The sequence below is a fragment of the Grampus griseus genome (assembly GCF_964374135.1).
Source record: "Grampus griseus genome assembly, chromosome: 3".
In the NCBI taxonomy this organism is placed as follows: Eukaryota; Metazoa; Chordata; class Mammalia; order Artiodactyla; family Delphinidae; genus Grampus; species Grampus griseus.
In genome coordinates this window covers 82858886-82878034 of record NC_139019.1, presented here as the reverse complement: position 1 = coordinate 82878034, position 19149 = coordinate 82858886, and the positions used below count along the sequence as shown (strand labels likewise).

Below are 19149 nucleotides of genomic sequence, written 5' to 3'. Positions count from 1 at the left end.
AGAAAACATTTATAAAATCTTTTTTATGACCATTAGGAAATAAAAATAATAACTGGTTTAGCCAGGATACATTCCACTAAAGAATATGTTATTAAAATATTGGTGCAAGGCGATATGAAGTCTTTCCAAAATGATGCTGAGATCCTGTCATGTTTATAAATAATCTTGGTTTAATGATTCAAAGTAGGTTTTCAATTCTTGCCCATGAAAGCAGCTTATCCTAGGTGAGATCTTCAATCAGAAAATAATTACCAAGTATTAGGGCCAATATCAGTAAAATGAACAAAGCAAATTACAATGCAACCAATTCTGGTAGGCCACAGTGGCATTCTGCCTTACAGAAAAGAAATTAACCCATTACTGTGTAATTGTCCTGCCCCACACACTAAATATAAATAGCTTAATACGCTGTTGTGCAATGAAACATTTTATATAGAAGATGAAAACAAGATGACTTCAGGAACAGAAAAAGAACACAATTTTAAAACTTGAATCCATGACATTAGGCTAATGTTGATGGAGGAACACAGGCTTAGAACTATGCATAGTTATTGAGGTTTGTCAGTAAAAATCTAAAAGCTGTGATAAAATACCAAATACAGAGTACTCGGTTCCTTTGAAATGATCATTTACAATGATCACTGGATTAGGAAAACAAAAATTTAGCAACGTAAGAGGCTTGGCTTCACACAAATGCACTGGCCTTGTGAGAACACAGCTTCAGAGCAGCATCTCACTTCTAGAGGTTACATGCAGGAGCCCACTAGATGGCTATCTCTTATATTCTTATACACAAACCAAAAAGGTTTCTTTTTTTTTCTCTTCTGGTGTATGGAATATATGAAATCCCAAAATGTTAACCGTCTTTCTTAGTCATATTAAGATCGTGATTGAGGAAATCTACCTAACCTTGAGTACAATGGATGGAATAGAATATAAACAGAGGAAGTTGGGTGGTCTCTACCCCAGTTTCATTTCTCAATATTCTCTTTTTCTTTTCAGTTTCTATTATAGCCATATTGGACTTTTACTTCCTTGAATGTCAACTCTAAGAAGATGTTGTTTCTTCTTCCTGGGACATTCTTTCCCTAGTAATCAACTAGTTCCTCAACCTTCAGATGCTACTTAGGCGTCACTTACATCCAAGAAGCCTGCCTTGACAATTGCTGCTATGTGCACCTACAGCACTCTGCTCTTTCCTTGTATTGTTATTACCCGATGTCTGGTCTGCATTTCACACTAGTGTTCGGATCCAGCCCCTGACACTTAATAGCTATTTTCTGTGCCTTTAAGCAAGTTACTTAGTGTTTTAAAATAGATAATGACAACTACCCTTAAAAATTGTTTTGTGGATTTAAAGAAGACAGTTAATGTAGAATGCCCAGTCCAGTGTATTTCATAAAGTAGATATCACTAAATTATAGCTATTATAATTACTAATGACAAAGATATAAACTCTAGTTGCAACATGCATCTGATTCAATCTATTGTTTACCTAAAATTTTTAAAAATCAGTTTCTGTTTCGTATTGGTATTTTCATAATGGAAAAAAGCCACCTTTAAGTTTACAGCCCTCTATTTTCTCAACAAGTCATTACGGCTGCCTTTGTGATTTGCTTCCTGATTTTGCCAGAGAAGGTTGTACCTGCATTTCTGCACTTTCTCTCTCTCTCTTTTTTTTTTATCAGTCTATTTTTGGAGAAAGAACTATCCCTACCACAGTGTTCTGGACGCCAGCCCTCCCTGAGCCTTCTAAGGCCTTTCCCATCTCCTTTTTCTTTCCTTTTCTAATACAATTACTCTGCCAAAGATTTGACTCAGGCTATAAACACACTCACTTTGGGCTTATCTTGAGTGGTCATGGAGGTGAGAAGAGACCCTCCTCTGACACAGTATGTCTTTCAAGCTTTTTCATTTTCCCTCTTTCTTTAACAAGTTCCAGCACCATCTACAAGAGCTTTCTATGATAATGGAAATAGTCTATACCTGTGCTGCCAATATGATAGCTCCTAGACACATGGGACTATTGAGTATTTGTAATGTGGCCAGTAAGACTGAGAAACTTAACTTTTAAGTTTACTTACTTTTAATTCATTTATATTCAAAGTTAAATAGCCACATGCGGTTAGTATCTACCATACTGGACAGTGCGGGGTTATGTGCTGCTTCATCCTTCCTCATATCCTCTTTCTTCCTAAATCGAAGGCATTTGCTTCCACTCCCTACTTCACTCCTGTATGGCTTCTGCATGAGTTGCTCAAGAGCTCCTAGTTGCCAAAGCCAATAGACTCTTCATCCTGACCTACTGGTGGCATGTAGCACTTTTATAGTTCCTTCAGAACCTCTCTCCTTACAATATTGTTCTTTCCAGATCTTCACCTGTCATCTTGGCTTCCTCTTATTCTGCCCAACATATGGAATGTTCCTGTTTTCTGAGGTCTATCCCTGGCATACTTTTATTGTCCCTGGCTAAGGCTTCTTCCTACTAAGTGATCTCAGCCACTCACAAAGCTTACGCTGCTACATTCAGACAAGTGACTCCAAAATCTGGAGATTTCCTAGAACCTAGTGGTACATAAAACTGCCATCTGGAAATTTCCACTTGGATTGAATGTCTATTTCAATGGGATTTTGAACTCAACATGTCTAAACCTGGGCGCTTAATCTTCTCCCCATACTTTATTATTTTTTTTATAGTATCTCTCTCAGCGATGAAACCATGTTTTGGGACCATCAGTCCAGAAAACTAGATTCATCTTTCTCTCACCAGTGAATCACAAAGTCATTTGATTCATAGATGCCGATTTGTCAACATCACCTTTTCCCTCCCTCCCACCAGTACTCACCTGAGATTCTTATCACCCCATAATTGTCGTGCTGGAGGACTACCCCTTCGTCTTCAGAACAGACCCTCACCCCTGCCTTCGATGGAAAAGTCTGTCTGGAATGGTATTAAAGCTGCTCGACCTTTGTGCAACTGACTTGTGATTGAGGGTAACCTGCGTCCCCTAGATACTTCCCAGTTATGACCCCTTTTCCTCAGCTCAGTTAACCTATGTGTTTCGGGGTAGTATTCTCTAATTCTATTCTGGGTCCTGCTGCTAAGTAGACCATATAATTTAATTACCAAACTGGGACACATTTGAGAAAGGAAAGGGGTGTTGTTAATATTTATACTAGGCATAAACTGGTACAATCCTGGAAAAACTGGGAGGTATAATTACCCTACTTATTCTCGACAGAGATAACATATAAAGAAGTACTTTATAAACTACAAATGACAATAATAGTAATAGCAGCTAGTACTTTTTGAGAGCTCAGCATGACCAAGTCACTTTACTGAGTGCTTTATACGACAGAACACATTTAACTTCCGTGGAATACTTACTGTTCTCATTTTAGATGAGGAATCTAATGGCACAGTACTAAGGTGCACAGCTGGTAGCATGTTGAACTTGGATTTGAAGGAGACAGCCTGACAGAGGGATCCACCTTCTAAGTATCACTATACTGGATCCAGGTTACCTTATCTTCTCTGTACTGGCTGTATCTCTTTCCTGTGAATTCACCTCAGACCTGTCCATCTTAGTATATTAATTTTTTTTTTCTTTTTAAAGTAACAGTCTACTGAGCTCAGGTGCCAGGTTTATGATTTAACTGAACAAGTTTCTTTTTTTTTGTCCTATCCTGGCTTGTCTTCTTTTTATTATAAGACTCTAATAAATTAGTCAATACATACATATACAATGTATATGCAAAAAACTGGCCTAAAGAATAATGACTGGGTTTCTTTTTGGCTTGAAAAAGTAGAAAAGTTTTCTATTTTCTATTCTCTTTAATAGTTTTAACTTACCACTGGCAATATGCCTTTCATGTATGATAAAATTCTCTAAGATGATCCAAAAAAACTTTTTTCGTACATTAAAATTATCTGAGAAGGGACAAATGGCAAGGTATAAATGTGATTTTATATAAAAATAACCCCCTCTCATTTCTTATATATTGTCATATTTCCAGTGATTAGTACTGTTCCTATTATAGCAGATACTCAATAAATAATTCTGGAATGAATACTGTGTTATAAATGGCTTCTGCATTAGTAAAGATAAAAATTTTTCCTTGATGATTTTAGGCTGCAGTGAGTTCTATTTCTTTCTTTTCCTCACTTCAAACTTTGATTCTTATCTTAAGAAATGCAGAAACGCTCTAGGTCTTTAAGTTATTTGGCCGAGTGGGTTTGGTATTTGGGAAACACTAGTGAAGTAGCAGCTAATGTGTCAGGAAAAGGAACACAGCATAACACAAGAGAGTCTAAAACACTACCAACTAAACTCCAAGTTTGTTAGCTGTGCGCTTGTTAGCTATTTCATGGCTCAATGTACATTTTTCTATTTAGTTGGGATCACTCAGTATTCCCTCCCACCAGCATGGAAGTTTCTCTGGTTTACTTTCAGGAATATGGTAAGATCAAACTAAACAAGATGGAAACATACCTTGAAAAAGTGCCCCATGCTTTTTTCTTTGAATAAAATGCTTTAAGATTATTGGATTAAAAAATAAGTACCCCTACTTTTAGACAGCATAAAATCTTAATTGTGGCAGGCATTTTTATTTTTAAAGTGATCAAGAGCCTCTTGGTAATCTTTCAGAATATAAACCGCCATTTCCCACACAAATCACTAGTACTTCATTACCTAAAACAAACAGCTTTTGTTACTGCTTATTGCTCTGTGATTTCTATGGTACATGGAGAGTAAATAGGATATTCATTGGCAGTTTAACCACTGACAAAATACGCCAAGTAACCAAGCTAATGAGATCACAATCATGCAACAACAACTGATTAATAAGGGGGATACGACGAATGAAAAGATAAAAGCATTTCTTTCTAGATTTTCGTATTTTAGTTTATGAGTCAGTCATAGCTGACACTTTGCCTTCTGGTTTACTTATTACTTTGCCTTACTGGTTACTTACTGACTGTTTACTTATTACCAACCCACAACATTTATCCTACTAGCCTTAGGGAAATAAAACACATGATCATGATGACCGGCTTAAGGATCATACTTTATTACTTTTTCCTCCTATAGGACTCATCTGATTGTGAAACAATCAGAAATGGGCCTTTTAACTCTTTTCTTTTTTTTAAGAAAATGAGACAAATGTGAAAAAGGAGAAGTTAGGAGATGATGACTTTTGCAACTGCCATACATACTGATCTATATCAGAAAGGCCAACCATGCGATAAATGATCATTCATATCTGCCTATTCTGTTATTAGGAAACCAATTCAGAAGAGCATCCCCTCAGCTTCCCAGAGCCTTGGGGGATATTTAGAGTTGTGTTTGATAGATGAGTTCAATAAATAAAGACTTGTGACTGCGCATAAATCATAACTGAATGGAAATACAAACAAGACTTGTATCTTCTTTAAAACAGCAAAGTGGTATTGAGAATGCTTGGAATAAGCTAAGAAGATGCTACTAAAATCATTTGGAATTTATTAGGGGATGAAGGGAGTGTCCTATTTTGAACAACAAAGGAATATAAATTTTAACTACTAAGCCCAGCCTGTGTTTCGCTCTTCTCATAAATGGTTTATCAACTGTTACTTTAATAAGCTTTTACAGTAGACTACTGTTGTGTTAAGTTGCAACCTTGTTCCCTTGATTCTGCTTACTTGATGAAACATGCCAATGGTAATTCATTTTTGTTAGCATAAAACCATTGTGAAATTATTCTGTTTCACAGAAGGTATCTGAAGACCTTTAACTATCTGGGGCCATGGAGTGTTTTCCCTCTACAAATTGTATTTTTGTCATATTCCTCCTGCTTTGGGAGTATAGTAGCTCATGCTGACCTTTGAGTATAAAGATTGATTATATGAGGGCATGAAGACTACAGTGAGAAGAGTTTGGAGCAAACTGAATAAAACATGCTAAAGGTCCTATCTGCAGCAAAAGAAATGCTGTCCAGAAAATAATGTACAATAACAAGGACATACTGGTATTGCAGATTTGACTTTCAATTCTGCCTTGAGGTTTTTTTTGTTTGTTTAAAAAAATTAATCAATTAATTAATTTATTTTTGGCTGCGTTAGGTCCTCGTTGCTGCGCGCGGGCCCTTTCCAGCTGCGGCAAGCGGGGGCTACCATTCGCCGTGGTGCGCGGGCCTCTCACTGCGGTGGCCTCTCCCGTTGTGGAGCACCGGATCCAGGCGCGTGGGCTTCAGCAGTTGCGGCTTGCAGGCTCTAGAGCGCAGGCTCAGTAGTTGTGGCGCACGGGCTTAGCTGCTCCGCGGCATGTGGGATCCTCCAGGACCAGGGCTCAAACCCATGTTCCCTGCTCTGGCAGGCAGATTCCCAACCACTGGCCACCAGGGAAGTCCCTGCCTGAAGTTTTTTTTTTTTTGCCGTACGCGGGCCTCTCACCGTTGTGGCCTCTCCCATTGCGGAGCACAGGCGCCGGACGCGCAGGCTCAGCGTCCATGGCTCACGGGCCCAGCCGCTCCGCGGCATGTGGGATCCTCCCGGACCGGGACACGAACCCGCATCCCCTGTATCGGCAGGCGGACTCTCAACCACTGCGCCACCAGGGAAGGGAAGCCCCTTGAGTTTTTTTAAGACATAAAATCTTCCCAATACAACTGATGTAAGTTTCAACAGTAGATCTATACTCTGAATTTTAAAGGAGAGAAACACCCACATTCAGAACTCCTAAATGTAGTTGTATAGATTCGTGCTTGAAGCTGGCATGCCTTTTAGTTTCAGACCACATTCCTTGCCTAAACAATGTTGATAGAACGTTCAGGTTGTACCTTTAGTATAGTGAACATATATAAAAAATCATAATGCATAAGAAATAAAGAGAAAAAAAACATGCCTTAGTTTCCTAAAAGTGCCAACCAGAACATGTAAGTAAAGGATACATTTGTGTGTGAAAAATCTCCACATCTTTCTCATTCTGTATAGTCTCCTAGGATTCATTTCCTCCACCCAGAATCACTGTCTAGTTGGGTTTTATTGTTTAGCTTATTGTACTTATTACATACACAGGGAGTTCTTTACTTACAACGTTTTCAAAGCTTGGTGACATTTCCATTTGTTTTGAATAGCCATTAGTGTTTTTCTGCATAGAAGCAGGCATCATCAACTCATTCACCTAAGCTCACCTGTAGACAAATAGGCTATTTTCAAAGCACTATGGGCAGGAATATACACATATTATGCAGTCATTAAAAATCCTGCATGCCAATAATTTTTATAGTTGGAGGAAATATTCAAGATATGGTATTTTAAAAAGAAGATACAAAAATGTGTATATATTATGATCTAAATATTTTAAAAATAATATACATATATGTAAAATATATATTTCACACAGGGTGTACATATACACCCATATTTCTGGGGATTATGGATGATTTTTGTTTACTTCTTAATACTTTTCTATAACTTCCATATATTCTATAATGAATATGATTAAAAAATTCTAATAAGCATTATTTTAAAAAAATCTCTGCAGATTTAATTAAAGCCTCATTAAAATGTTTTCCACTGTTGGGCTTCCCTGGTGGCACAGTGGTTAAGAATCCGCCTGCCAATGCTGGGGACATGGGTTCGAGCCCTGGTCCGGGAAGATCCCACACATCATGGAGCAACTAAGCCCGTGCACCACAACTACTGAGCCTGCAAGCCACAACTACAGAGCCTGCGCTCTAGAACCCACAAGCCACAACTACTGAGCCCGCGAGCCACAACTACTGAAGCCCATGCACCTAGAGTCCATGCTCTGCAACAAGAGAAGCCACTGCAATGAGAAGCCCGCGCACCGCAACGAAGAGTAGCCCCCCTTCACCACAACTAGAGAAAGCCCGCACGCAGCAACAAAGACCCAATGCAGCCAAAAATAAATAAATTTATTTAAAAAAAATGTTTTCCACTGTTGCACGATCCAGGACAACCTGATAGGTAAAGATGTCCATATAATGAGGTTCCTCTGGTGTCTCCATAATTATACTTTTTGAGATAGAGTCTGAGATACATTTGCCTTCGGCCAAATTTTGTTCAAGAGGCAGCAAAGGCAGACAAGGATGCTGCAGCAGGTTAGTGTGCTTGTGAGTAAGCACAGGGTGGGCAATTCTACATGGATTCACACAAAACTCAGATGGCTCTTTCAAACTAGTTAACTTCTGGTCAAGGTTAATATTCTGGTGAAAATTAATAGCTAGCAATTTTAGTGGTAAGAATTTCAAAGGAAATAAAACACATATTTCTCCTGCGGAAATAGAGTATTAGATAAACCGTGTTAAAATAGATTATTAGTTTGCTTTGGTTTTTTTTTTTTCTCTCCATGTTGGAGGTACCTACTACTTCCCATCCATTTGTGGCACTGCTACATTTCTTTTTTTCAGCCTATGGCATATGAGTCTTTCTCTCTCTCTCTTTTTTTCTTTACTACCTCAGTAAAGGTCATCCCTTCTTTCCAACACAGCATTTATGACATATCATGACCTTTATCTTCCTGCCTGCTTTGCCAATGTATTAAGACAGGAAGCAAAAAAAAAATATTGTTTGTATTATCCAGGTAGAACTTTCTCTATTATTTAGTCACTGATGGGTACAGAGCTTGCCTTTGGTTACATGTCCTCTTATGTTTTGGGTCTTTTCTTCCCTGCCCCTCAACTGTTCTATTTCCAATGGGAGTTTTATATCCTGTGTGACCAACATAGATGTTGTCTGTTAGTTTATGGCTAGCACAACAGAAATAATTCAGGGCTTTTATGTATCGGATATTTAAAATATTGAAAGAGTCAATGCAACCAGGAGGAGTACCTGAACATAACTTGTTTTTGCCAGAATACCAAAATAAGGCAAAGGGTTAAGTCTGAGGGATTTCTTTAAAAATCAGCCTACATGGTGTAATTTATTTGAATAATTAGAGCCCTCCTATCATCTCCTTGGTCCATTTAACACCCCAGGGAATGAATACAAATAGACATTTTGTGCAAACAAACATCTCTGAGAAGAATGGGATACTCTCTCAGTAATGAGTAGATTTGTCCTGTGTAGTGCAAGGAGATAGATTGATCTAACTAGCAAGTCAAATAAACTATGTGTACAAATATGCATTTGGAATATTTCTATAATTCTCTTTAAATTCCAGGCTGGTGATCCCCAAAGACTTATGGAATAATAGAGAGGCTACAAAGGCCATTGAAATAGCTTTTGGTGAGGTATTTGTCTTCACATAATCTAGGAGGTGACATTCTGATGGACCTACTAATTTCAACATATGAATGCCACAGCCTATTTTCTGCAGTACGAAAATTGAGTCAGACTACTGGTTTTTTCTTCCCAAGTTAAATCACTTTACAGCATTTTTATTCATAAGTAGAATAAAATGGTAACTACAGGAAAATAATTTATGTATCCACAGAATTCTTCTCTGAAACCATTAAGACTATACTGGGTATATAGCCCAATATATCAATAAACATATAAGGGTATATTTAAGCTTCTTAATACTATATGTATATGCTATCAAACATAAAAGGGTAAATGAATGGCAGTATATGAAAGTGTATTAAAGGATTTGGTTTTTAGGCATACATGACACCATCTAAAATCCTATGGTTTGAAAAGAACAGATTAAATCTAATATTTAAGGTTCCTCTGCTAATAAAACCTCCGTGTTTCTAATCTTTCAGGGGTCTCAATGTCTTTCTTGATCAACTCATGTAACTTCAAAAGGAAAAAAGTCCAGCCTCAGTTTCCATAGAAAAATTTTACAAGCTGCATCTACTAAATGGTGATCTCATTCCACACTGTACCACATATGCTGGTATTTGGAAATGTGTTCTAAGATGACTCCAATTATTCCAAAGACATACAGTTCAAACAGTGTGTGCAATGTCAAAATAATTCATTTTAAGTCTGATTAAATTTCTGGACAGTTATAGTAAACACTTAAAACTACTATATTTAGGCTACAATTATTGATTTCCTTACAAATTATATACACAGGATTGACAAATTTAGCTATTTTAAGCCATACTCAATAGTTCAGTAGGAACCACTTAGCATAAATTATTCACTATAAAATCATCTCCCTTTTTTTGACTTAATACAAAAATAGAAACAACTTCGAGCTAAGTTTATTTTTAAGCCACTTTGTTAGAATGAGATGTTATGGAACATACTCTATATAATTTCAAAACTTTTATATTACAGTTTACCCTATTCTCCTTTCAGAATGCATTTTTTTCCTTTAAAAAGTCTGAGTTTTTAATTTTGCAAATACTATTAGTGCAAGAGTACTATCTTTGACGTAGACTTAACAGAACACATTTTGAATAATTCCTATAGTGGTTTACAATACCCAAAGAGTCACAAATTTCTATAAGTTGCTAATAGAAAAATCCTATCTATTTCCTATACACTTTATGTTGTCAATAGAAGCATGTTTGCATTAACATTAAACTAATGCTTTTAAATATATTACATCTAGGCCAAAAACGACTTGATAACATACTTCAACACCTAACACAAAGTACTATGTTCCAATTTAACTGGCAAGAAAGCAAGATTCAGGAGAATAAATTTTCAGTGCCAGCACATACAGTATATGACCTACAACATCAAATATTACCACTTTAAATAAATAGAACAGAGGAAGAATGAAGCTTTCCTAACTCATCAGATGGCAACTTAACACAAAACTACAAATGCATAAGATGATAATCCCGCCTACCTTAACTGAAGGCAGAGAAGAATGACTTAAAAGAGAGGCAAGATATGTTTAATTCTTAATTTCTTTTTTTCTTGAACCTCAAGTATAGTTATGAACACACCATACAAAACATACAAGAATTTAAATGTTAAAGGTCATAAGGTTTCAAAAGCAGCCCACTGATTGTTTCTAATGATTATATCTGCACTTCCTTGCACTATATATAAAAGTTACAACAATAAATAAGGTAAAACAAGGACAGAAACATCTAGTGGGACTAAATTACATTAATACTTTTATTTTCAAAGCCAAAGTGCAACATTTGACCATTTTCTCATGAATTATGTATTACATAAAATCAGCAATATGTAGGGTATTAGGCTGACAAAGAAAGACCTAAAATACCTCAATAACTTTAAAATTTGGTTGCCTATTTGGATAAGGAATACTTTTATAGGCCTAGTTACAGAAGTAAGCATACATACCCTGTTCTAATACTTCTTCTCGTTTTGGCTGCTGTAGTACAGAAGTCTTATCTTTATTCACTGTTTCTGTAAAGGATCAAAAGAGCTGAGCATAAATTTGCAGTATATATTACATACTTTAAATAGTTTATTGGAAATATGCTATCAACATAAAAATATTTTCAGGGTCTTGTATTTCATAAAAACAGTAGTATTATGAATTGATATGGTAGAAATGCTCTAATTCACAAAAAACTCTAGCATAACTACAAAGTACCAGACTCGGACTTAATAACTGGATCAACTACCCTTTCAGTAATATATAAATGATGCAGAATTTTAAAGATGCATTAATAAAACTGCTTGTATTTTTTAAAAGTTGAATCTAGTAATAATTTTAGGATATTTTCAGAACATTTTAAGGTACATTTTATAAATATATTATGATTTTTATAAATGACCTGATTGCTATGTTAATTTCTTTTATAAAATTTCCTATAGAAAGAAATAAGAAGTTCTGGCATTAAGACTGAACTTGTAATACTCAGTAAAGTCTCAGCATACTTCCTCCAATAAAACAGTATGTGGGTTTTGCAATTTTAAACTAAAGAAGTGACAATCAATATGACCATTTTGCAGATGAACAGTAAATTAAAGAACAATTTAGAGAATGAGACCAAAAAGACTAAGGCTAGTAATGCCTCATAAATCAAGAACTGTTCTTTGCTTGAAGACTCATTCAACAGATAATTTAGGGTATGGTCGGAGATGATAACCATTTTCATTGGCAAACTGTAGCACTCTTTAGAATATGGTGTATAAATTCATAAACTGAATCATTCATTACTGGTTATGGGAAGAATGAAACGAGGAAACTAGAAACACAAATTAAATGAAGAAAGATCTACATTTATGGAATTGGTCTCAAATGAATCTGTTTCATCACTAGTTGAGAGTTTTCACTTTAACTGTTTTGATGGGGGAATGTCAGGAGGGGAGATAGAGGATAAAGAGGGAAAAGAGGGAATCAGATTATGTGTACATATGCGACTGTTTGACAGAAGGAGGATGATTTTAAACATTAATCATATAGTCAAGTGAGACACATAAGAAAACATAAAATACAAAATCATACGTTGATTTAAATTAAACACCAATTTTACCTTTGTGATGTCCATGCATCATAACCATATCAGACTTCACAGGAATTGGAATGTTGGCCTCTGGTGGTATGGTTCTGAACAAATCTGGAGCGATATTCTGTGTACAGGTCATGAAAGAAACTGCATGCTTGGCTTCCATGTAATACATAATGTATAAGTTGCACATTTCATCACTAGATGTGCCACTGCAGGCAAAACAAAAAAAAAAAAAACCCCAAAAAAACCCCAACCAAACAAACAAAAAAACCCACAGACATGACAAATCAGTCATTCACATAAAACACATTCTTAATGCAAGAAAAATGCAACCGGTAAATCTTCCAACAATGGATTCAAAGATGGAAATATTGTACATTTATTTTATAGCTTTCATTAAAACCCATCACAGTTTTCAACATCAAAAGCACACTTTCAAAGGCATATTTCCACTTAATAATGGAGTATTCTTTTGCAGTCACTCCATGGATATCACCAAATACTACTGACGGTAATGGCATTTCAGTTGCAATGAGATGCTTTCTTTCCTCTTCTAAATCCTTTTATTCTTTAGTCCTTCTTCTATTTGTTAAAACTCATAGATTGAGTAAAGTATTTTTCTCATGGAAAATCTTAATTATTTACTTAATAACAATAAAATTCAGAACAGTTCAACAGAAACACCATATATTAATTACAAGTTTATATAAAAGTGGCTTTTTCCATTTAACCCTTAGAGTCAGGGATCTTGGTTTTGGTAACTGCCTGTTCCTCAGGGTGAGATGAATCAAGAATCATGTGTTGATACTAAGACATCATAAACGTTATCTCTGGTATCTGACTTGGCACCTTGACTTCTATAGCAGGGAAGAAAAGAATGCCTGAGGAATGATACAAAATGAAACCAGGCCTAATGTCTTCTAAGGGCTCAGACCTGAATGGGGTAGTGCCGTACAACTGAAAAACTCAACGTTGAAGATAGATTTTAAAACAGTGGGGTGGTCATTTCCAAGAAAAAGTTCCGAATAATATAAATCATGCCTAATAGTTTATAGAACATGTTTTCTTCTTCCTCAATTCACATGGGTTACTAGGTACACCTTCACATAAACCACCTTTTATATACCAGCGTGGTTTGGGCAAAGCAACATTTCCTTTTTGGTGTTAGTTCTGACAATTTTTAGCAAGTCTCTACTAATAAAAAAACAAGCTCTGAAATGGATTATTTGCCATACAGAAATACATCAGTGTTGATTTTTCCAGCAATGTCATGCGGCACTTATTTCCTCTCCATAGCAACAGTAATGACATCAGCAAGGGAAGGAAAAAAAAGAAAAATCTTTTCCAAACAGGGATGTGGTTCCTCTAAGCTTTGAAAATGTAGAGCCCGAGAGACCACAGGAATGAGCCCCAGTTATGGGAAGCTCCGTTTGTGCTTTTGAAAATAATTTGTCTTCTCACTCTCTGAATCTGATACCTGCCAGTGTAATTGCCTTTCCCATGAAATAAAAGCAAAGAGTGAAGTGCAAACCCAAGCAAACACCTGTTCACTACACACATCTTCATGTGTCAAAATGCCATTGCTAAGAACTACATTTTAGCAGCTTTGGAGTTGGTCAGAAAATTATGTGCTATAAAAGGAATGGCTGGTGCCAAAGTAATAAGCCAGAGCTCCCACCATATTATCCACTCTCCCCTCATTCAAAATGAGGAAAAAGGTATAGATCAAGAGAGTGAAATGAGGGAAAAGTAATTTAAGATGTGGCCCTGGCTTAGAAAACCTTGCATCATTGTGCAGAGAGGGAAAGCAAAATGAAACCTTCCCAAATTAATGAAAGGAAAAAAACTGAATAAATTTGTATGGTAATAAATGAAACTTGCAATTAACCAATGGATAGATCCTTCTATATTTTTTGTTTGGGAATGTCATGCCCATGTTCATCTCTAAACACATGTGATTTTGTGAAACAGCCTAATCAGCTCACTAATATAGCTCATTTAAGGTATTGACTCTATGATACAATATTGAGCTGATTAAACAATTTAAGAATCTTCACAATCACAAAGGAAATTTCATTAAACAGCTGAAGAAAAAGAAAAGAGTCATACTTTATTCCTTTCCATCTATAATTGAACTTGTAGTCAAAGTAACTCTGAGTTCCCATCTGACACAGAAACTATCATATCCTAAACATGGTAGGATTCAAATCATTGTTAGTATCAGCAACATGGTGTGCCTGTTTTATTCCACATTCATCTTTCTTTCACCCAAAAAATATCTGACTTTAAACCAAACTGCTTTCTATGTTCCTAAGGGAGAACTGTGATACATCTACCCTTCTTCTCCATAGAGAACAACATATGCAATGCAACTCTGTCAATCTAATGCTTGTTAACATGAGAAAGTATGGAGGGACACTGTGTTCAGACTTCTGCGCTGGCTCTGCTGAATGGTCCTTTCAACACTCCCTAATGCCAATGTGATTCCCTAAATGATGATGGCTGGCATCACCTATATCCCCAAATTACAGTGGTGCATTTCTTTCCTCTTCATGCATAATAAGGTGCTTAAGTGAGAACTACTTCTTTTATATAGGCTAGCTTTAAATCTGACAAAGTCTGGTGAGCCTGAAAATAGTACATGCTCAATAAATATATGTTGAATGAGGAAGAAGGAACAATCTATCTTAACAGATGTTTATAATGTATTACAGCATAACCTGTTACCCCTAATACATCATACTGCTGAGTCAGGTCAATATTACAAACTCAATTTACAGCATTTCTGAAAAATATTGAGGTCTATCTGTTTATCTATCTTTCTTTTATCTATCAGGGTTTTTATAAAAATATATCATTTCATATTATAAAGATATGTAATTGACATTTAAGAAAGTATCAAATATTGTGAAATGTATCATTTATAAAAACCCAAATATTATGGAACACCATGACTATGTTTCAGACAGTGATACTCCACTCTGGTGATTCCCTCATCCCTAGCCCCTGCCCCTTACACTCAACAGATGCTACACTTGAAAATAACCAATGACAATAAAAGACTAATTTGGGAAAGAAATATGAACAGGTGCTAGACTTGAAAATAACCAATGACAGTGAAAGACTAATTTTGGAAAGAAATATGAAAACTTTAAAGAAGTTATTTTACAAAACTTTGAATTGTTTCTTAAGAGGTTTCATGGTACTTTAAAACTTGTACATTAAGAGGCTATTGATCATATAACTTTATTTGCATATAATACACTTTAAATGCTGATTAAACTGTTGTGCTTGGTAACTACAAATATTTATTAGACCTGCTCATATGTATATGAAATAACTGGTCCCAAATGAAAAATATCACCAACAAACTGACCAAACTGGTAAATATTACCTACCAATTCTCAAGAATTAATTTAAAATTTTAGCATATACACTTTTAGGCAAATTAGCTGACTTAATTAGCTTACTTGGCTGACTCAATTAAATTCTTTGTTTGTTGTTTAAACTTGACTAAACATCTGAAATGAATTTAGAGAAGCATCATGTTTAATATAAAATATGTAATGCAGTCAGGTAGAAAATACTGCTTCTTGGTAGGTTAATTAGTACTATATTGTCAATATATACATTAGCGCAACTTTGCCTAAGATATATTACTCATATTTACTATTTAAAAAGAAACATAATATATCTGGATTTAAAATGTTACCATTAAGTAAATTTATTAACATAATTTGTCTTAAATTCAGCTGTTTTTTAATGGTTATATTTTGAGATGAATCCCTGGTATGGAAAAATCTGTCCCTAGTTTTTTAAGGGCTTTTTATTAGTTAACTATGATTGCTCTACTTAAGCTAAGTTTTCTCCAGTCCTAAAATTTCTAGCTTAATAGAGTTAAGCTAGGATTGGGTAGAAGAATCACTCAAGTGAAAATCTTCCTAGTAGGCCACTGATGGTACAATTTTCCAGTAAAACCTAGTTTCCAGGTGGCTGCAGAACAAGAAGGTAAAAAACTTGAAGCCCATTTTTCTTCCAGTGCTTGAAGGGGGCATCTGCTGGTCCTATATGACCTTTGGGTAAGTGGGACTTGTATTTAAGTCAGCTTCATGCTCAGGGCTCAAACCTGTGCCAGTGGGAGTACATGTTTGTGTATGTGGGTTGGGGGTTAGATGGGAACAGAGAAGAGAGAGAGGAGATTTACAGAGTATCATTTAATTTAAAAGACATCATAAAAATACTAGTTTTCTCTTTATACTGGTTACATTCTCAATTGTGATTCTATAGTACCCTATGGAGGTGGTACCTTTTACTTTACAAAACAGATGCATTATTGTTATTACTAAAAAGTATATTAAGTGCTGTAAGAATGCTTTGCATTATTATGAGGATTTAATTCATATTTAAGTTTATTCAAAATTTTCTGCTTCCTTAGTTTAAATTAAATATTCAGAATATGGATTCACCCAATAAGTTAATTTCCTGTAATTTCTTTCTATTTCATTTACAAAGTGGCATTTTCTTTAGTCCACATGAGAGTTACAAAAAGATAGATTGGTATAGTCATTTTAGGGTATTATTTTAAAGCAAAATGCACATTTTAAAAAAGACTAGAATTATTCTGGACTCATGAAACTGAAAGAGGCCCCTAGAGATCACTTTGGCCTCTCATCCTGGTACTATAACAAGTCATTAATTTCTATGGCTGATAATTGCCTCACAGAGGATACTCAAAGGATAGAATCTGGCCAAAGTTACAAGCCCTCCAAAACTGTACAGGAACCTCTAAGCAAAAATATTCTACTTATTCCACACTTAAACTTGTAGGCTAGTACAAAGAATGTGTTGAAAGGGGTTTTTTTACTCCTTTGTTTGTCTACTTCAAAGGTTAATAAAATAACCAATGGCATTTAAGTTAAGTTCCAGAGGCTCTACGCTTCGTGTATTTAAAGATTGTTAATAAGTGAATTATTAGACTTTTTAAATCTAATTATGTCTACTTTGTCAGTCCTTTTGTTACCATTTTATGTAACTCAATAATTTTATTGCTTTACTCAAGTCTCCTTCCCAAATTTATCAGTCATCCAAAAGCAAAGCTGTTAAAAACTTCTTATTTAATATAACTTGATGACTTTTTTCTATTTGTTTTATCTTTAGCCTTAAAATTGATGATACAAAACCCTTTTAGACCGACATTAAAAAGTCCTATTCCACCATCTCGAATGCTTTTTTTTCTTTTACCTGCATCAGTACCTTTTCTGTTTCCCCTGACAACCAACAGCTAGTGTTGTCATCATAAGAATCATCTTCTGGGCATCTAATGCATATTTTCAGACGCCTATTCTCTGTAACTTCTCTTTGATCAAAAGATAAGTGGTTTAAAGCTCCATCTTCTAGGTGGCATCATAAATATTTTATAACCTAGTTTAATATGGAAAGGAGGCTCCTTGGTTCTTTTCTAACAGAAAGAAATAAGAGACTTTATCTTTCATTTTTAATTTAGGCAAACCTTTTTTGAAACAATTCATAGTGTTTTGAAAAATTTACTTGGTGTTATAAAGTATACTTATTTCAAAGCAGCTCAGTATTTTGAAAATTATTTAAAAATTCAACATTCTCTTATGGAAAAGGTACTGCATAGTATTATTCTCATTTGGTTTCTTATCTGGAAAACAATGAATACATAAAAGTTTTAACAGGTAGAAAAAAATCAATGGTTCTGAGTAATTAAGGGCCACCACTACATGCAAAACCTATATAATCACCTAAAGTTGACAGGGCAAAAGGACACTTGAGAAAAAAAAATTATAATCATTACATTTTTCTTTATTAAGATGTACAGGAAGTAATACACACTCTTGTGGCAACTATAATATGTAGAGGTGTGATCCTGAAGGTCTTGAATAAGCAGGAAGAAAGGAAGCATGAAAAAGTAAGCACATGTTCTGGAGTTTATCTAGATCAATCAGTTCTAAAATCATAAAATGCTATAGTTTGTTGTAATTGTTCATAATAGAGAAAAATGTGCCTGCCATTCATTCACAAAGACAACTGTCACCTATACTCATGCCTTGTCCTAATGAAAATCATTTTAAATAGTGGAATTTGTGAAATCATACCCAATGTGTGTGGCTTCTGTCCTTCCTTCACCAGTGAATACACATCTTGCAGCCAGTATGTCACCGAAACTAACATCTACTGGGTGTTCTACAGGGTAGAAAGCCTGCAAAGAAGACAAATACAATGATTCATTAAAATCCTCAATAAAACCCAGAAGCACATGCCTTAATAACGTGAGGCTTGGGGCACCCTGGGTAGAGAGGATGAACACACACTTCACCACGCTGCTTAGAAATATTAAGAGAACTGATAAGGAAACCATCAAGTTGGAAAAGAGGTTATACACAACTTAGATATACAGTAAAGGTAGATTTAGAGATATTTAGATCCTAGAGAAACTCACAAGGGCCCTATGAGGGTTTTTTAAATTACTATCTGATTAATATTTTTTTCTCTCAAAATTGTACTAGATTCTACACACCTGTGGCAGCTGGGGGCTTTGGTGTCCAATCAGTGTCCACTGTCCATTTCTTACTCTGTAACCACTTACTACCTTACCTGCAATGAACACAAATTATAATTATATAAGGTATTAGAAAAATAAAAGGCATTATTTTTCTTATTTCAAAATAAAATATGAATATTTTCAGAACTCCAAATGCTAGGCATTTTCATGAAAACAATATGATCAAAAAACATGCAGAATTTCAAGGTATTGCACAAAATCTCTTTCACTGAAACAGATTCAAGGTC

The 19149-nt window shown here is 35.3% G+C and overlaps 1 protein-coding gene across 16 annotated transcripts in view; it reads right to left on the bottom strand.

Moving 5' to 3' along the window:
- The window catches only part of PAM (peptidylglycine alpha-amidating monooxygenase), a 282213-nt gene that overhangs the window by 43470 nt on the left and 219594 nt on the right, over positions 1-19149 (bottom strand). For all 16 annotated transcript variants that reach the window (XM_082650122.1, XM_082650119.1, XM_082650111.1 and 13 more), the window contains 4 exons: positions 18878-18954; positions 18456-18559; positions 12361-12545; positions 11219-11284 (listed from right to left, as the gene is read on the bottom strand). In XM_082650122.1, coding sequence (XP_082506248.1) covers positions 11219-11284; positions 12361-12545; positions 18456-18559; positions 18878-18954 — 432 coding nt within the window. The remainder of the gene's footprint in view (positions 1-11218; positions 11285-12360; positions 12546-18455; positions 18560-18877; positions 18955-19149) is intronic.